This window comes from Zeus faber, assembly GCF_960531495.2.
Source record: "Zeus faber genome assembly, chromosome: 8".
NCBI classification, from domain to species: domain Eukaryota; kingdom Metazoa; phylum Chordata; class Actinopteri; order Zeiformes; family Zeidae; genus Zeus; species Zeus faber.
The window spans coordinates 12,880,896-12,901,513 of record NC_137195.1 but is presented as its reverse complement, the minus strand read 5'-3'; the positions used below and the strand labels follow the sequence as shown (position 1 = coordinate 12,901,513).

General features: G+C 42.0%; 2 protein-coding genes across 2 annotated transcripts in view; one reads left to right on the top strand and one right to left on the bottom strand.

Annotated features, from left to right (window-relative positions):
* Window positions 1-7,339: 7,339 nt before the first annotated feature.
* On the bottom strand, window positions 7,340-16,637 carry flad1 (flavin adenine dinucleotide synthetase 1). Its single transcript, XM_080006102.1, has 10 exons — window positions 16,595-16,637; window positions 13,216-13,395; window positions 12,746-13,123; window positions 11,987-12,100; window positions 11,615-11,882; window positions 11,139-11,286; window positions 10,684-10,782; window positions 8,352-8,541; window positions 8,197-8,270; window positions 7,340-7,735 (listed from the first exon to the last, which is right to left on the bottom strand). The coding sequence occupies exons 2-10, from the start codon at window positions 13,390-13,392 to the stop codon at window positions 7,600-7,602; spliced, it is 1,584 nt and encodes a 527-aa protein (XP_079862228.1). The 5' UTR covers window positions 13,393-13,395; window positions 16,595-16,637; the 3' UTR covers window positions 7,340-7,599.
* A 1,466-nt stretch (window positions 16,638-18,103) lies between these two features.
* shc1 (SHC (Src homology 2 domain containing) transforming protein 1) overlaps window positions 18,104-20,618 on the top strand; it is a gene marked incomplete at its 5' end in the record, with an annotated part of 22,014 nt that continues 19,499 nt past the window's right edge. Inside the window, one exon of the mRNA XM_080004998.1 lies at window positions 18,104-18,330. The remainder of the gene's footprint in view (window positions 18,331-20,618) is intronic.

The window sequence follows — 20,618 nt, the reverse complement described above, 5'->3', positions numbered from 1 at the left end:
TGTACAGGAACTGTAATTTTAGTGATGCACGATGTAGAATTTTGCAATCAGATTCAACTAGAAATGTCTTTGTTGCATGTGAGGAATGTCTCATTCTGTTTTCACATTTTAGTGAAAAAAACAAAAAAAAAACGTTGCATCTTCTATGAAGAGCCGACGCAATCTGGGCCTGTTTTTTACGCGGCGGGGCGGCAAAATAAACGTGATTGTAAAAAAAAAAAAAGGCAGTTTGTTGTTCGTCTGTTTAGTAGCGTTCAGCATTAAGACACACAACAAGACGACTGCTCGGTTGTGTGGAATTCAAAGAAAGATTTAAACGTGTCATTTAACAATCTGCTGTAATATGAGTAACCCCGCTGGAACGAGTTTTTATCTGTGGGAAACCAATTCCTGTTTGGGAACACCCCGTAGGATTCAGTTTGCCGATACAGTGTATTGACCCAACAGCAAGTGCTTTTTGTACATATTTTTAGTCCTGTGGAGATAGATACGCCGTAAAACAAACCTGCCATTTAATTCCTACAAGTCGATGGGTACGGGAAATTTCCAGCACAACTGTGCTAATGCCACATGTCTGTCAATGCTGAACAACGGTTGTTTTTAACTGACTTTGACTTTGTCCATTAAAAGATACATCAAATCTTAAAATCTGAATATAAAAAATAGTGCACTCAGTATTATTATAGGCAGTGGGTTCACCAGGCATCATGAAATCTAAGGCTATTGCTCAAATCATTGGTATAGTGATAGATTCATCACAATCAACTTTGTTTATCATGTCCATAACAATATAAAGGATATATAAAGGAATTAATTATTAAAGCACTTTTTGATTACTTTCCCCCCTAAATTATACTAAAATCCACAAAGGGATTATTTAACAATTATATTATATTATATTATATTATACCTTAATTGACTAAATTATGTACAATATGATAACACATCAAAGTCTAACCTGAAACACATTTATTATTACTATAATTTTTTTATTTTGCTGTTTCTTCATTTTGCCTAATACAGCCACAGAACTTAGAAATTAATTCTCAACATATTGAAGGTATATTTTTCCTCAAAATGTTTTCCCCCAAATTCAATTCCGTGAATGATTTCACTCAGAAGGTTGCTAGAACAGCATTTAGCTGCCTGCTATTAATCCACTTTGAGTCTAATTAAGTATAACACACAAATGGAAAAAAATAACTTTTAACGATTCATTTATATTGAAACAAATATATTTCCTGGTTACGAATGGCATGTCACTTTTTGAGTGATTTCATTGTGTCCAGTCATTCATTTTGAAGGATTCATTAAGGGTGTTTATAATAGTTCTACCATGAAGGGACTTCCTTCCTTATAAATCACCTCCATTTATGTTCCTGAATGGGATTTGACGTGCTGAGCGATGAGTGTTTTTATTGCTGCTAAGACTTAAAGCCCCTGTAAAGGGATCTCAGTGATTTGTTTAGATATGTTAGAGAGTAATTGCTGAAAACGCGCGAAAAGACTGAACCATGAAGAATTGAATTGCGGGGTTGGAGCGGCAAGATTTTTTTGGGGCGGGGCGAAATCATGAGTCGTGGAGCGTCGTCGGAGCATCAGTTGTGAAATGAGCTGAGCTAACAGCCCGGCGTTTATGGGAAAAAAAAACACTGATTTTGGGATTAAACACCTGGAGTAAAAGTTGTCTTCAGGGAGACCGTGAATTCATGCCACGGACGCCCGGAACAAAGAGGAACCCGCCCCGTTGGTTTGACCGTGCGGGGTGTGGTTACTATGGGGGTCTGGGCGGTGCAGAGAAATCAACAAGCAACAGGTATATCACCCATCCCCAGATACACACACACACACAGACACACACACAGGGAGAGCCTCTGTCATGAACCACACCAACCCCACGCCACAGGTACGTTAGCATTAGCTGCATGCTAGCAGACCGCGGTCCACCCAACCTGGCCTGTGGAGCAGCCAGCAGGGGGCACCGGAGAGCGGGGAGTCCCGCAGCCAGACAGCGGTGCTTCTAGGTGGGCAACTAGACACACAAGGCTGGGTTCAGCACAACATTTAAACATGGACTTGACTTACTCCAATGTAATCGTTTAACACGAGATTCACGTGACTGGGCGTGGTTCCAGCGTCTTCAGCGGACACGCCCACAGCATTTCAGAACAGAGGGAACCGCCTTTTTTTTTTTCCTTCACGATTGTGAAACCCAATTTTATTTACTTTGCTGTGTTGTTTTTCATCATTCAAATTTGGCTGGGTGCCTGACGACACATGTTTCCGTGACAAACTCAGAACACATTTATTTTTGCTTCACAGGGACTTTAACCCCAATTGATTTCCTCCAGATCTGATCTGGATTTTCCCATCTTTGTTCAACATTAAAGGCAGGCTTCAGGTCTGTTTCGGGGAAATCTGAGCGTGAGTCACCAGATCTTCCCGAGAGCTGCCGTGAGACGGTCGGGTCCCTGATCCGTCTGGCACGAAGAGCAGACCTGTCCTGGAGAGGCTTTGGTTTTGGGAACATGAACAGTATTTTTTCAGCTGGATGCCATTTTGTCTAAACTTCTGTGAGATGCGCCTCTCAAGGTGCAACTCCTTCCTGCATTCTAGTTTAGGTCAGTGCATTTGTTTTTGTTTATCGGTGTGCTTTCTACAACCCTCGACAAAGCTTTCATTAATGTCCGGATCAAGGAGTGTGTTTAAGTTTCCACCGACACTTCTGTTCCAATGGCTGTACTAGATATTTTCTGCCCCCCTTGTTTGATTCTATGTTTGAAGAAGCGGGAATACACCATGAGATTGGCAGCACGCTACTACTATGTCACATGAGGCGATCTTTTTTGCTGATGAGGATGACAACTCCTTTACTTTGGCAGGGGACACAGGGAAAATCCTAATTCCTTTTGAATCAGTGCTCAAAGGCTGCGCTTGAATAATGGAATTACGTGCAACGTGGTTCCCCCGAAACCATCTCAGGAGTGAAAAAGGAGAGAAAAACTGAAGTATTGAACATTTTAGTTTATCAAAAGAGTGCAATGCAAAATGCAGGGACACAATGCAGATCTAACGGTGAGAAATAGAATTATGACTTTAAAAAAAATAAATTACAATAAATTACAGACGAAGTTGCTGATGGTAAACTGAAAACCGCTGTGATTGGCTGAAAGTGGAGCTCCCAAAAGGATTGAAGCAGGAACTTAATCTGATAAACCGATTGGTACATATCCTTGTAAATTACGATGACGCCGCCTATACTTTTGTATGAATTGTAATCGGGATGGATATTTTAAATTTTAAGTCCAGAACTGTACCAAGATATTTAAAGTTTCCCCCTCAGTTTCAACATGTCTAGAGTAATGCCCTTTTAAAAGAATTGTTCCTTTATTCATAAGCCTGAGAAAAGGGTCCAGCGTCCCCCTGTCCTCTAGTGAAACGACCATTTGATGGAAGTCAAATCAGCCGGAGCAGTAGCCCTCCTTACAGAATGACAGAAACAAAAGCCCATCCCAGAATAATTTGACCTGTTTCGCAGTGGTAGAATTTGAAGAGGCGTTTGGTCTCAGCTTGAACCTTTCACTTGAGCAGAGGTTTCTCATCTTTTCCTTCTTTGTGAATAAAAACATGACGCAACAAAATGCTTCAGAGTGGGAATATTTTTGTGTTTTATTATTTATTTGTTTATATTGATTTTATGACGATTACAACCTTAAAGTGCGATAAAAGGGTCGTTTTTTTTACAGGCAACGCAATTTTTACACCCATACTATGCAGACTGTAATCAACGGTGACACTGCTTAGAAAAAGATTTGATTTATTCTGAAAGAATCAAAGAAAGATAAATGTGAGCTGACTGGTCTTTGTGGGCTTGACTGGTACTTTGGGTGTTATTTGCCAACCGAAAACCCAAATATGCGGGAAATGAATGGGGTGTGTCCGTAGCCTACTAATGAAACAAACATTAAAATGATTTTGCGCTTATTGTGTTATCATGTGCAATTCTACATAACTTCTATATCATCAACTGTATATGTTATAATATATATATTATATACAGTACATAATATGAAGAGGAGGCTGCCCTTCACCTTCCATGGCGCCTAGAAGGGTGGCGGTACACCTTCCAGGGGCCATAGAAGGTGTAGTAGAGCCTCGTCTTCACCTCTAGATAGAGCGACAGTGAAATTGAGACACCCCTTCTGGGCAGGGGTGGGGTCGCTGAGAGTGATTTGTACTCACACAGCTGACGCCATGGTCATCGCACGCAAATACATCACATTCCTCACAGAGAACCATCGCCTCTTACCGTCTTCTCGGACGGATGCTGCGTATCAGCGGGGTTGGTTTGGGGTTGTGTTTGGCGTCTTGCAGCACGGTGGGAGCATGCGCAGCCTTCCGGACACCGGTGCAGTTCAGTGGTGTTGGGGGAAAGGGGGGAAAACGATAAGGGTATTTTTCTTTCTTTATCCGTCGAAAGCAGAATTCGTGGACTCTCCAGCACCAAGCGCCAGTCACTGGAGGTGAAGAGGACCTTCTTGACCTGCGAAAGCAGCTGCCCGATGGACTTTAACATGGATGGCGGTCGCCCGGTGGCCATGATTCCAACGCTTTCACGCAGGTCTGGATTATAGTCGTCCCTATCCGGGCTATCCTTGGTTTTTGAAAAGGGTAGCACCACCTCCTCAACGACATTGTATTCCGTTGTTGGCCTCGATGCTTCAACTGGATTGGCTGACAGAGGAAACGGGATTGTGAGGTGCCTCTGTCTATCCATTCTTATTGTACGTCAATCCACTCCAACACAGCCAATGAAGGGAACTGCCGTCTGGTTAGCTGCTGCGCCAGTTGGCGTCTGGCGGGAGGGAGATCTTTACTTTCGAGGTATTGCTCTCATGTAGTGACATTCGCATTGTGGTTGGGGGGTGGTGTGGTTTAAGCAGCCACACCTGTCTTGGGTCTAGGTAATTGGGCCCGGGACCAGGGTGGCTGTACGCCTGTTGCTGAGCAATCAACGAGCAACAGGTAAATCACACATCCCCACACACAGCCTCTGGGGGGGGCCTCTGTCATGACATGTGTCCATCTGCTCCCGGCTTGTTACATCTGTCCACTCTCAACACTAAACTGGTGCGTGTGGGAAGGCCCCCGAAATCGCCACTCGGGCGGGCAGGCGGAACTGTCACACAGATATTTGGGACCCTCAAGACTTTCTTCGTAAATTCTCGATGTACTTTTAACCACGTCTCTTCTAACCCACAACGCGGAGGACGCAAGATAACACACATCAAAAAAATGCACCAAGGATGGAATGTGTCTTCGCGTGATGTTGAACATGTCCTTGTACTTTTGATACTTTACTCGTTTTACCTGGGTAGAAAGTGAAGTGCAGCAATATTGCTTTGTGGTATTTATCCTTGTAGATAGGTATAGGATGAGCACTTCTTTTTTTAACATCCATCACCATGTTTATGTCATGGTTATCTGCTTCAAATGTCCTCAAGTTGAGGTAAATGGGGTTTTTTTCATCAGTTTCCAGCATGACAGTTTGGACATCGTTGGTCTTGATGTTTTACATTAAAATGGAGAAATGGGGTTTTTGAATCCACTCTATTTATTATTTTTATTTCTTTGCAGCACTGGAGCCTTGCGTATGTGCACACATCAAAGGCAGGAAAACAAACGGCAAAGCGGCGTCTCCTGTCCCCCTCCCTCTCCCCTGCGCCCGCTCCTTCTCGGCGCTTTCATCCGCTTCTAATGTGTGACACTTTGATACTTAACATCCAATTTCCTGTGTTCTGGCTGCTTGGCTTTACATGCAGGTGGGTTCGTCATTTGCATAGACTCAAAGGTGTCCCATCTCTCCTGATCATTTTTGACAACTGAGCATCTATTTTTCCACTTTGTTAGGCCTCCCCTCCCAGGAGGCGGCTGAATCGCTGTCTCATGCTGCATAAGGTCTCGTTTTACACTGCAAGGGCCGCTGTGGAATTGGATTAGGAGTGTATTCCTTTCGAGAAAGCGATTACATTCACAGAGGCAGCCTTGTGTCCGGGAATGTTAAATGGATAGTTAATTCTGGCTTTTTCTTTTCTTTTTCTTTTTTTTTTTTTCTCTCCGTGCCTCAAGCGTTTTAAAGGCGAAAGGTGGTAACAGTGGTCTTTAAGTGTCATGCTGAGTTCCTATTACATGCCATTACCTGTGCGGTTTCGATAAACAGGCCCCACACTTGGAAAGGTTTTTTTCAATACTGTTTTTGATTCTGACCATTTTAACAGTTAACGTGTGAATTGTGGGATTTGGAAAAGGGACAAATGCCATGCTGCGTAACTAGATAGTCTCCTTTTAAGGAGAAAAGTGGTCAATAGGGGGGAAAATAGGGTAACATTGGGACAAAATATAATTTAAGAAAGTTTTATTAAAACCCTCCAATACCCTTCTTATGTGCTCTGCACAGGCACTTGTGAATTTAAAAATAAAAAAAGGGCAGAAGATATGAAGCTTTTATTCACGTTAGAGCTGCATTATATTTCAAGGCAATGTTTTGGTCTGTTTATTCCATTATACACTATTATATTTTGTTATGAAGGTTCTGTTATTGCCTATTTTATTGCTGTTAGTAATAAATCGAGACGGCGTAAAGCCTGGACATACAAGTTAGGGGGGGTAGTTTAAGGCTGAAGGGGTAATTGGTGGTGTAACATTGTGAGTGGCCTGCGATGCCTCATAAGCGACCAGCTTTATTAGATTGGCCGCCATCGATCCACACTGCACGGCGTTGACTAATCTCCAGTTAGGGAGGGAGGAGATCGATTACCCAGGATTCAATCATGTCTGAAAACAGAGAAGGTAATTTATTGTAATCACAATAGTGAATGGAAAACGTGAGAACAATGCACCCTTGAGGCTGCCATTTATAACTGCATCACGTTGGAGCCGGCACCCTTTGAACTGGTGCTGCCTGCTGGTGTTGTTTCATAAACGACAAAGGGCCTGGTCCGCCTCTTCATATCAAGCTTTCCACTTAATGAACTGGATGCACTGTATTTCATTCCAAACAAAACCCTCGAGGGCTCTGATCATGTATGTATATATGATCTACATACATACATACATACATACATAACAGCATTAATTATACATTAAACATATGATCGTTTGCTGAACTCTCTGGTTTTGATGTAATCTTTTTATTTGTTAGGTTGTTTATACAGTAATTGAATACAACAATACTTGAATTAATTAAAAAAACAGATGAAAAAAATACGGTTTTATTAAACAGAGCCATTGACACACCGCTCACGTTTACAGCGGTAGTTAATTCACTTGTTGCACGCACACACACACACACACACACACACACACACACACACACACACACACACACACACACACACACACACACACACACACACACACACACACACACACACACACACACACACACACACCACAGACAGTGGTTGACTCCTAAAATGCATTCCTGATTCCTCTTTAATTGTCACTAACAGTTTAATGGATGGGATAAAAATGTACCTCATTTTTGCTAAGGTAAATCGTGGCTGAATGAACAGCAGACAAGTAAGAGGGGGAAACTATTTAAGCACGGCAGTTTCGCTCTTCTTCCTCGTTCTCCAGCTGGTAGGCTGGTTTGTACCGCGCCACGCCTCTCTTGTCGACTGTCTGCAAGGATGAGTTTCTCAGAGTGTTGTCCATGCTTCCCAGTGAGGTGTAGCTGGTAAGAGGCACACAAAAATGTAGTTTAGCTTTCTTTTGGTATAGCATAGATTTTGTGCCAAGCAAGGTAAATAATAATAATAATAATAATAATTATTATTATTATTATTATTATTAATAAAATAATAATAACAATAAAATAATAACGATAAAATCTAAAAGTGTTAAAATATATTTAAAAAAAAATATATATATATATAAAGTGCCATATGCTGCAAATAGACTTTAAGAAGAACCACTTTATAAATCCCTGCGAGGAAATTTGACTTTTGCATTTTACCCATCTGTCTCTTTTACCCATTTGTCATATCTTCTGTATAATATTGTGATATTATCGTTTTACAAATTTTCTATGATAATTATAGAGAAAATAGGAAAAAATATATTGTGGCGGACAGGTTGACTACCATCTAAACCAGAACGGCACGTAACAGAGGAAATGGACAGACATGTTCTTACCCTTTGTCGTAGAGAATGCAGTAGGGAACATATAAAGTCCTCAGGAAGGACCAGATGTCATGATACGTCCAGTCCTGCACAGGAATAGAAACGTCAGACAGGTGGATTGGTGCGATGCTCTCTGTCGGCCTCAGTCAGGGCGCGTTGCGTCTCACCAGCAGTGGGTTCACCCTCATGTAGTCGGGCCACCCGGGGTCAGTTGGACATATGGGGGTCAGTATGTGTGAGTACGGGTCGCTGCTCCTGGTTCCCATCAGCACCGCCCTGAGCTCCGGCCTCCTCTCCTGCACCTCGCTGAGCGCCTGGCGGATGCTGCCCTCCACAGAGAACAGATCCAGGTCGTATCTACATGAGAGAGGTGGCTAGTTGAATGGATGCTTTTATAAACGAAAAATCCCTGGTGGTGGTTCTCTATAACCAAAAACTGTGCTCTTGTCATCCCACAGGTCGTCCACAGGACAAAGTTATTGCAGCAGTTCTTGATTTAAGAATGAATAAAGAGTTGCATTGCAGGTTGAGAACTTGAACTCCACTTGCAGACTAACTCTGTCCTAGATGCACTGGCATACAAATAATCTGTGTTGTATGCCCAGCATGCTGACAGTAGCAGGTTAAAAAATATGTTTAAAATTGTATTATTATTTTTTTTTTTTAATAAATAAAAATAAAATAAAATAAACTAAACATACCTGAATATTTGCAAATGCAAGACAAGGGAAAATGCACAGTTTGATCAGTGATGTACCTGGAGTGAGACAATACTAGTGACATTAAGAAAACACGCAAAATAAATCCAAATAAAAAATAGAAAATAGAAAAAAAAAATACGACTTTCAAAACACAAGCTAAGGCAAATGCAATGGAGCCATGTTGCAACAGAAGAAACAAAATGCCCAAAAAGTGTCACTTTTTTCAATTTGCTTTCTGTCTGCAATTTACTGTTTGTTTCATTTGTGAAATGTGCTACAAGTTCAGAAATTATGCAAATGTAAAAAAACCCACATTAAATAACAAAAAAAAAAAAAAACTTGGTTGAGAAAGAATTTAGGCTCATACTGATGTGCCTATTGCAAGTGTTAATTGTGCATCTATTTTTCATACATTTTAAAAGAAGCAGCAGCATGTGAATTCATATGTGTGAATTTACACTTCCGCACCAAAAATGCACCTATAAAATAACAGTTTGAGGGATTATCACCAAATACCATGATGTCTAATCTTTGAAAAGTAAATAAGGATTTAAGTGTATGATTACTAAACCGCGGATACCATTCCTGGAAAGTATGTATATATTTACAAAACCAAAATAAGTGGGTAATAGTTGTCAGTGTGTTACAATGAGGAATATCATAAATAACCTTAATGTTTCCAAATAGATGTTTGCAGGGGCAGTATAAGTACATCATTACATAAGGGGCCTCTTTCACTTCAAAGAAAATAAAATGTTCCAGCATTAAGCACTATCCATTACCTTATTGAATGTTATCTACCAAACAATTTCGAGAACCGTTAGCTTTATGCACATAAACAACTTTCAAAAAAAAAAAAAGGACCCAATTTCATGTTTTTGCTTTGATTAATTACCAGAGATTTTCCACTGAATAACCACAGTCTGTAGGTGCAGCTTCTTATTAGAATTAATAGACCAGTTGGAATTGCACAGAAATAAGTAATCAGTATGTTATATACTGTAATACCACAGTAAAAAGCGCTGATAATCAAACAACCCTTTGTTGTTGAGCCATTGACTTACAAATGATAAAATAAGTGTTCAAAGAATAGTTACAACCTATTTTCTTTCTTATTTCCTTATTGTTCTGGTAAATATATGTGGAGGGAAGTTGTAGTTATCAATTAGAGACCCAGGCAGGAAGCACAGTTCATGGGAAGCAGATCAGTTTTTGTGAATTCTCTCTACCTTATAATTATTCAGAAAAAATAAATGCCAGGCCCCATAACTGGGAAAAAACACAGGCAGAGAGAAAGACGATCCCAGACTGTCGTCGGCTTTCTGAGAAAATGCTTAATTCCGCTCACATTCCCATTGTGAACTGGCGTCACTTAATTGCCCCGGTGCCTGTTTCTTCTGCAAAGTCCAGTTTGTTCCATTCTGCAGAAGAGTAGAAGAGTTCCACTGTGCAACAGACTGATTTTGCACTTGTTTTCATTTTATTTTTTTATTTTTGAATCTGCACTGTTTCTGAACATGCAGCACATTTCATTTGTTTTGGGGTTCCGCAGTGCATCCCTTTTTTTTGCAACATGTTTCGTTGCACTTGGTTTTGCTTTTTGTAAGAGTTTTGAAATTGTTGTCTCTTGAGTGGTGTACAACCGTATAATATAGGCAATAAACTGATACGACTGTGTTACTGGAATATAAAAGTAAGTTATTAATACATTAATATTAATTATTCCATAGCTCCTCCTATAGCTCAGGTTATTCCGCTTTCCACACCCAAATCCTCCATTTAAGCATTTTAAATAGACCTCTTGATGGTGTCCTGGAGGAATCTTTCCATTTCCGGGAACGGAGAGACAATGCGAATGTACAGAGCCTTCACCTTGTCTTTACTATCTGGATAGCGTCTGAGAGAGAGAGAGACAGAAAGAGATGGAGAAGGATAGACGGGAACACAAAGGCATATCGGGGACAGACAGAAAGAGGGGCACAGATTAGAAGCTACTTCCCCTGGGATACATGAAAAACATGATAAATGTGAAACGGTTATTGTGAAGTCTTGTCTATATTTATTTTGTTATGTTTTTACCCTAGTCCCAATATATTCCACTACACACCACGGCCTGACCACTGTCATTAGGCTTCTCATTTCTCTTCTGCGTTTCATCTTTAGTCTCGGGTCATTTCCTTAAGCTTATATTTAATCAATCACTCTCCAAACTATTGTCTTAATTGTCCTCTCTCTCTCCCTCTCCCTCTTTACCGTTTGAGCGCAGCATAGTACAGGTGCAGAAGCGCGGTGCAGTCCTTGCCTCCATTGAAGCCAACACAGACCTCCTCCGCTGCATACTGATCCAGCGCCGTCTCTATCGTCTTCAGCGCAGACGACACTTTCTCACCCAACAACGTGCCTGCGAGGAGAAAAATTAACATACCATGGTAATTGTGTGTGTGTCTAGCCCAAAATTTGATTGGTTTAAAATGACAATATTCCCATCTAGGTTCCAATATCCAATTCTGAAAAAGTCAAAATTGTTGCTTGACACCGCAATGCCTTACTTTTGCTTTTCTTTGGTCCTTCTTTAATTTCGATTTATGCTGTTTTTCCTCCATTGTAATGCGACATTTGTTACTTCAACCTCCTGACGGCCTCTTTTATTTGGGGTAAATATCTGTGAAAAGTCTATAGCAACATATCGTGTATCTCTCACTGAACTACCTCGGCCTCTTTGTTCTTACCGCTGTTGGCCAGCGTGTACACTTCTGCGGTAGCGATGGACACCGGGTCGGCAACTAAGGGCACCAGGCTGCCTTTGGGGAGCTCCTCCAGCAGCTGAGCTCTGGCTTCATCAACCTCCGCCTGGCTGTTGGAGTCCAGGACCAGCCTGACTCGGTGGTAGTTGCTCAGCCAGTCTGGATAGGAGCCCAGCGCCACCCGCCGGCCCCAGCCAGACTGCAGCTTGGACAGCAAGGGGGCGATATCCGCTTCGTCTGCGTCCACAAAAACCTACCACGGCGATCGATGAGTCAGCTCACAAAAGTGTGGGACGTATGAAAATCAGGGGTTTAACAGGAATGCTTGTTAATGGGAGATGTGGTCGGCGCCATTACCTCACGAGTGTGAAAGGTGTTCCCCGAACCGGCAAACAGGTGCTCCAGCCCAGTGAAGGCTCTTTCCAACAGAGACGGGATGCCGGGAAAGATATACACATTACGTACACTGACCTGGGGGGAGGAGCAGAAACACAACCTGGAATTGTCCGATACAAATGATGTGTTTTGGCCCCGACAATATTAATTTATAATTCAGTGGAAAAATATCAGTCTGCAATTCAAAATATAAATGTATACAATGCTGTGGCCATAGTTTTTGATTTATAAAGGTTTTCCATGTTTTATACTAACCTCTGTTGCAATATGTTGGTAAGTTCCATTCTCCTAGGAGTCCAGCCTTTCCTCCAGACTCCCATCAACAGTTCAATTCAGACAAATCAACAATCTGCATTCAATGGCATTTCAGACAAGGCTGACGTTAAGCCACATCGGTCTCACTTTGCAAATTGTTGAGTCACTCAACAAGCAGCAAAAGTGGTCCGCTCAAAATCGTTAAAGCAGTCATCTTCAGTGTCACACAATTCGGCAGGTCACCAATTTAGGCACCGTGTTAATATTGCCTGAAATGTGGAGTGAGTTTTTGCACTGGACACAGATTGTGCATTTGTCCCCCATGACTTGCATTGAACTCCTGATGGGAATATGAAGCTGCGTGTTCAGTCTGGAGAAAAGTCCGGATTGCTGTAGCAATGAAACCAACCTATATACAAGGGTGATATATAAGCCTGAACTATTCCTAACGCTCAGGCCACTTACTAGAGGGTAGCGAAGAGCTTGCCCAGTCTGAGGGTCGATTCCATAGTTCAGTTTTGCTGAGCGAGGCACCATGACCAGCTTCATGGTGGCACTGCCCTTATCCACCGCTCCAAAGTAATCCTCAACCAGTCGCTGGAGCTCTGGGTGGGGATGCAGCTCCTCTTGGAATGCCCGGGCGATACTCTCAAACGTCACATCATCGTGGGTTGGGCCAATGCCGCCGGAGGTTAGGAGATGCGTAAACTGGGGTGAAAGGAGGGCCACTTCTTGGGCAATGACTTCCTGGTCATCTGGAATGACTGTAATACGTTGGACAGATACTCCCAGTTTCCTCAACGCTCGCGACAGGAAGGCACTGTTGGTGTCCACTGTGTGACCCTAAGACACGGAGGACAGCAATGGTCTTAGTTGGTCTTCAATTTGTTGTAGATGGTAATAAAAAGATGCATCGCACTCACTTCCAAGCTTACCTTGAGTATTTCATCTCCGATGATAAGGATGGCGGCGGTGGTAGATCCGTCCTTCTCCTTTTCCGTCGACTGGGACTGGGTGCTCCGGTGGCTGTCGGCCATGGTTGCTTTAGTCACCTGAGCTGCCACTCTCCTCACACGCACCGCTGCTCTGCTCAGCTTGGCAACGGCCTGCATCGACTGTGAGGACGGGTTAAGAATGCCCCCATAAAATTTGGCTCTTCATCGAAAGGACATTACTACTACAACGCTGCTTTCCACTCATTTTACAGATCTCTAACCACAGTTGATGAGGGAGGAAGACAGGAGCCACACAGATGTTTAGGGCTGTATCTCCAGACAGACGCTCTACATGTAAAGAGATGGTTTGTGAGATAGTTTAAATCTGTACTTAAGAAACTTGTATCCTATTATAGTTGGACTTTTGTCTTTATAATTGTCAAAATTAAGCTGCAGTCCCATAATATGTAAAATTTGTCAAAATGTTTTAATAGTCTATGGCGAGATGGGTGCTGTTTTAGACCTATGAGATTAAAAGTCTCGTGCAGGACTATTTATCCAATGAACCTTGCTATCTTTTGTCCAATCAAGCCATGAAGGCTTTTGTAGACTCTACAATTTGAGTTCACAGACAAGACTAAATGCCCCTGAGGAAAATAAAGTTTTTGATTGAATGATTGATTTTGATTTGATTGATTGAAGAGAATACACAGTAGTAGAGGAATGGGAGTAATTTGGGAACAACCTGAAATTAACAATGTACAATGTCTCTATAGAAAGTCATTGTAGTGGGGAAAGATATCAGGTAAATGAGGTGGTCACTGAGAAATCATTTCTACTGCCTGTTTAAGTGTAGGCCTATTTTAAATTGCACTCTTGCTCTTTGATTCGTCTGATTTTTAAACTTTTCTTCCTAAGTATGTTGTACCCCTATTGTTTATTCTGTTTGCATTGGCCTCACAGTGTTTCTACAATTTCAAACATCTTAGTTGTGTTTTTGTTTGTGATTTTATTTGCATTGCTTTTATATGATGTAAATCCAAAACTACACATGAAGTAAGTACTGTGCTATACAAATAAGCTTTCCTTTCCCGATGCTCTATGTAAAAAAAAAAGTTGGGGGAGCATGTAGCATTTTGATGAGGAAAAGGCGATAACAGGCAACATAATATTGGGTGAAATTTAGATTAAATTGTAAGAGGAGATTGGACAGCATGGTAAATTGCTTGATGGACATCAATGGGCTGAGAACAAATGTTTGTTGTCACTTGGCAACAAGGGTGAGTTGAGGAAACCCTGATTGCTATTATGCATCCACTACAGGTACTCCCACTTAACTGCCTACCTGTTTAACGACTGTTCGAACTTACGACCAGCTCTCCGACCAGTCTGTATTGTACACTTTTTTTTTGCGTACAGTACCAAGGCGTCCAATCATCAAGCATCTAATCGCGCATCACCCTTTACATACTATATACACTTTATCCACTATATATACTATATAGACTATATATACACAATATATACTATATACACCATAGATACTGCATACACTACATATACTATATACACTTTATATACTGTATACACTGTATACATCTCATCACCGGTCTCAGTCTCGTTCCCGCAGTCTGTCAGTATACACTACAATAGCGTTCGCAATGGCCACGCCCCCTTACCGTGAATAACACAGGTCCTCGCTTATCGACCCATTTGCTTAACGACCTGGTCCTAGGAACGGAACTCGGTCATTAAGTGAGGAGTATCTGTAATACGCACTCACTTGCTACGACTGCTCCTGCGAAATCAAACCCACATAGTAAATATCAAGGATCACCCAACTGACACAGACCAGTGTTGTGGCAAGTTCTGCCTGCCCGCCGAGAATTGCATGCACCTCACGGGAGCCCGCACAGCTAAAGCAGAAACTACGAGACATTAGCCATTTCTCAATACCAAGCACGCGAAGTCCGGACTTGCGGACTTGATGGTTCAGACTTGGCAAGTTCGACTCGGGAGGACAGACTCCCGGGGACGGGAGGACGCAGGACGGTCATTCTGCGAAATGCATTCTGGGATACTTGGCTGTCCCAAGTCCACAGACGTCAACACCGACGCATCCTCGATAAAATGGGCGGAGCAAGTCCACATCCGGGTATTTGGACTGGACTTGGCTTGATGCGGTCCTTGAATTGGAACAGTGCTTGGGCTGCGACTGATGACGCTTCACCTCTCCACAAGAACACAAGTATAGACAAGAACGCAGATTGATTAAGGGCCACTGTAATAATTTCTACGGAAGCGTACTGTTTAAAAACAATATAATCTTCTTTGATGGTGGTGTGTGTGTGTGTGTGTATATAAATATATATTTACACACACACACACACACACACACACACACACACACACACACACACACAATTTGCACTGTTAAGGCAAATCAAAATATGTAGTGTTCACTCCTAGGTGTCCAGATAGAAAGTGCGTGGTTTCAGTGTTCAACTGAGGCGTTTTTCCCCTTTCATGGCGCATCCTGCAACCCTTCCTTGCTTTCATTCATTCACCTGTCCACCAGATGCCTCCAATGGGTCCAACACCTGCCTTCTTTGCTGCTTCTCACCAGCTATCAGTCCCAGTAGAGGGCAGCTCACCGCCAGTGTTCCACAGTTAACTTTGTGCCTTGGATGTCCAGCCAGTCATACCCTTACGCGTCTGTTTGTTACCTGGCTGAAATTGGTTTTCCTTTTTTTGTTTACGTGTTTCCTGTATGCCAGGAACTGGCCTGATCACCTGTTTCCAACGACTGCTGTCCGTCTGATTAACACGCCCTCCTTCCTCAGTGCCTTTGGATTTCAAAGAATGATCGGGCTCTTATTTTGGGCTGTTTTGCATGGACATTGGGAATTTCATATCTATGACGCTTTTACTGGCTGAAAGAAAAGGGGGTGAGGGGGGGGATGCAAATCTAGTCAGGTGCAAAATATGCTTTGCCAAATAATGCACCCATTGCTTTAAGTTTCTTTGGGGTCAAACGCTGTTACCTGCTCACATTTTGGGCTGTTGTGAATTCAGAGCAATCGTATCGAGGAAATGCTATTTCTACCGAGTCGGAAAAAAAACTCGGCACAGCACCGGTTATACCACCTGCTTGAAATTGACCGGTAAGTACAACCAGACCGCGAACTGGTAAACTCATACAGTACTTTAGCACCTTGTCCTTGCTGAGGTTCTTCGTTTACTGGTGTGGTTTTTTTTTGTTGTTGTTTTTTTAAATCTCGAATACCGTTATCATTCATATTCCACACAGGACTTTGCAGTAATAATGTGTTCATTGTCCAAGTTAATAAACGGCATTGAGGCTTTCCACAAAACTCACCCCCTGAAAAGCGCAGGTCCTCGCTACGCACGTACAAACGCCTCCCCTCGCGTCACTCGGGCGCCACAGCGTCAAGCGTCCAATCACAGCTCACGGAGCCCTTCCCCGGAAGTGAGCTCACCACTCGGGTGCGAGCAGTCGGCTCTTCGGAACCGCCCCTGTTAGCGGACGCGGAAGTAGCGTGGAGCCGCACGTTTCATCGAGAGCAACGAGTCGGTGCAACGATCGGTGCACGCAGCCCAGAGGCAGAGCGTGTTTTGCGAGGTGGCAGCTCTGACGTGCCTTTTTTTCCGTTTTTTTTAGACTGACGTTTGGCAGACGAGTCTTCTTCTCTTGGATCATACGAGCGCGCTGGAAAGCGTCTGCCTCTACTGGTTGCATGAGGCGTGTGCGTCACAATTAAAAAAAAAAAAAATCCTCAGCACGATGCCCCCAGACCCTTTAAAATACAAGTTATTCATTATATATATGTGTATCATATGTATTGTTGTTACCATTAAAAAGAAGTTGCAGTATGTGCGCAAAATGCGTGCGTGCGTGCGTCTGTGTGGGTTGTCTTTCCAAATTTGTGTTCTAAAGTTATTCGTATTGTTTGTCATTGTCAGTTAATGTGCATTTGTGCATAAATTCAGTGGCGTAATATTCGGATAATTCGTCTTAATAGCAATCCAATGGATAACAGCCTATGCCAGGTGCGAACTGTGGGCCAAACCTTCATTATTATTATTATTATTATTATTATTATTATTATAAACAACATTTATACAAATAATATCAGAGTACGAAACCAGCAGTGAATAGAATATAATTTAGTGGTTCTCAAACTTTTTTTTTTTGGTAGTTTACCCCCTGCAAGGCATTTTATCATTGGCATTGCGAGAGGAAAGAGAAAATAAACATAAATGATGTAAACTGTACATCATGTATGTTCTTGCTGAGTTTGTGCGTAATGTGTTTTTTAAAATTTATATATAACTAATATCTCTTTTAACACTTTTTTTTCGGAGTACCCCCTGCAGTACCCCTGCAGTACCCCTAGAAATACGAGTACCCACCATTTGAGAAACACTGGAATAGAGAACAGATAGGTTCCATTTACAATCATAATGGGAACGTGATGATCATATCCTAACATACAGAAGTAACTGAATTAAGCGTATGATCCATGTTTTAATACATACAAAGGATAATACATTTGAGAAAAGCCAGTTATCAATCCCCAGAGACTTTTTAACAGCTACATTTATAGTATTTAAAAAAAAAATATATATATAGATACATTTATGATACCTTGAACGTTTTCCCCTCAAATTTTTCAGATCATTATATTAAAATATATATATATATATATTATTACGATACAAAATAAAGAAATGAAGCGTGAGCCAAACAAGCGCCCGATGACGTTAGCGCTTGTTCGCGGAAGTGTCTCGTTGGGTGACCGCGGAGGAGCGAGGGGGGAGGAGGAGGAGGAGGAGGAGGAGGAGGAGGAAGGAAAAGGAAAGAAGAAGTACAAGTAGAAGGAAGTTTAGACGCGGTTGTCACAAAAGCCCTCACTTCTGTAATACATTTAAAAAACAAAAACAAAAGGGACGACTCGGTGGTTCATGTCTGCTTTTAGGTGAAACCTTCCCCCCCCGCCCCCACCCCCCACCCCCCCTCCGCCGGCTGTAGCTTGTGACCCGACGCCCCGGTGGGAACGGAGGAAGCGGGAGGGGACGGGAGGCAGAAAGCTGGTGAGTTCTCCGTCAAACTCCCGACTCCACGCTAAGTTTCTTTTTTTTTTTTTCTTCTCCCGGGCTTGTGGAGTGGAGGAGGTGGAGGAGGCATGGTGAGGTTCTCGGGGCTGGATCGCCGCGGACAGGATTTCTCTTTACATGTGTATGTGGTGTTTTGTGCGCCTCACAGAGTTCTACAAACTTTAAGAACAGGCCTTTATGTTGTAACTGTCTCTGGGATATCACCGTCGGTAAGTCCCCATGTACAGTATGTTAACAGTGTAAACTATTTGGTTACTTTAAACGATATAAAAAGCTAATATATATATATATTCGAATACAATAGGCAATAATAATAAATTAATACGAATAAAGAGGGAAAAATATGGCAACATACAATAAACCTAAAAGAATAACAATAAACCTCAGTATCAACAATTCAGACCCTGAAAAAAAAAAAAAAGGGAACTTTGCAATGTTGTGGGTATGTACGTATATATATGTGTGTGTGTGTGTGTGTGTATGTGTGTGGATGTGTATGTTTATGTCACAATGCTGTATATATATATATATATATATATATATATATATATATATATATATATATATATGTATGTATCTGTCAAAATGCTTATGACTGTAATTTTACAGTCTTGCAAAAGATGTGTGTAACGTCCCCCTGACTCAGATCTCCCAGGTCAAGCCAGAGGAGGAGTCGCTCTGTCTGTTGTATGTCCTTGCAGCGGAACACAGCTCCTGGAGCGCCCGTCTGTATACAGTAGTGAGCGTAATTATTCTCCCTTTACGACAATGTGAGAATTGTGAATTTGTCCCTCCCGTCAACCGAGTTGTTAACATTTTGACAACTCGTTGGGCAACATTCTAGGGCAAATAATCTATTTGAAAAGTCGTTTTGGAGTAGCCTCTCGGCAATGTCTTACTAGTTAAATCATTGAGTAGGAGATGCCGTTTGGAATGGATGACCTATAGATAGAAAGATCTCTCTCAGAGCTTTTATGGAGGAGAGTGTATTGCTCGAAGTGCTATTATAACTATTCTATGTTTTGTTCCTATGAGTGTCTGTTGAATTGACACTATGTTCAGTTCAGATGACATTGCTTATTAATACATTTATAATCATTATTACCGTATTGCCAGTTTAGCTATTAGACGGATCAGTGTAATAGTGTTTTCACACAAGTGGTTAGCACAGCTGCTGCTGCCTCACAGCAAAAATGTTATGAGTACAAACCTGACCGGGGCCTTTCTGTGTGGAGTTTGCATGTTTCCCCCACATTGACGTGGGTTTCCTCCCACCCTAAAGACATGCAGGTTCGGGTTAGACACTCCAGCCCAAGGCTGTCCACTGCCCCTAGATAGCCAGGATGGGTAAAATGCAGGACCAATTTCCCCCATAGGGATCAATTAAGTGTATCTTCTTCTTCTTCTTCTTCTTCTTCTTCTTCTTCTTCAACCCACTTAGATGCTATTGAGAGTGGCATGGTCACTTTGGCAGAGTAAAGGTTCACCATAAGAAAGTGAAGGACAGGGAGATGGACAGATGGAAACCGACTCAAGGGTATAGAGTCTCAGTGGAAGTGCAGTGGACAAGAGAGGCAGCTTATCACACTCCTCAGGCCAGCCAGAACCAGACACCAATATGGCGATGTTATCTCTGATTAAGGAGGGAGAGGAAGAAGACCCTAATCAACTACTACTTCTGAGAGAGGTGTTTTTAAGACACCTGTCGGGGGCCTGACAAACGGGACCTATAGTCTCATGCGGAGTTGCACACATGTGGAAAAAGGATCAAAGAATTGCACACATTAAATGAAACAGGACACATAATAATAAAAAAATATCTATCAAAGCAGAGACATTGACCCTTTCTATCATACCATAGCACAATCAAAAATCCACCCCATCAAAATTGGATCTGTCCAGTCCAACTCAAACCCTATCAATCATCTGAAAACACTCAGACCTGAGTGACACGTGAAGAGTGGCACCTATAATTGCTACAGGCTGATTTCTGACAGGCACACACACACACACACACACACACACACACACACACACACACACACATATATACACTTTTACTTTGTAAATGGTGAAATGTCAGACAAATCTGTTATTATTAAAATTAAGTTAGAGCTTTGTAAATTGTCTGATTACTTATTTGAAACTCTCTTGTAACAATAACAGTAATGTTGGACGGTAACCAATTCTTGTAAAAACATCAACACGACATAGCTCAGGAAAGTGATTCATTTGGTGTGCGTCTGTGATTGTGAGGTACTTTT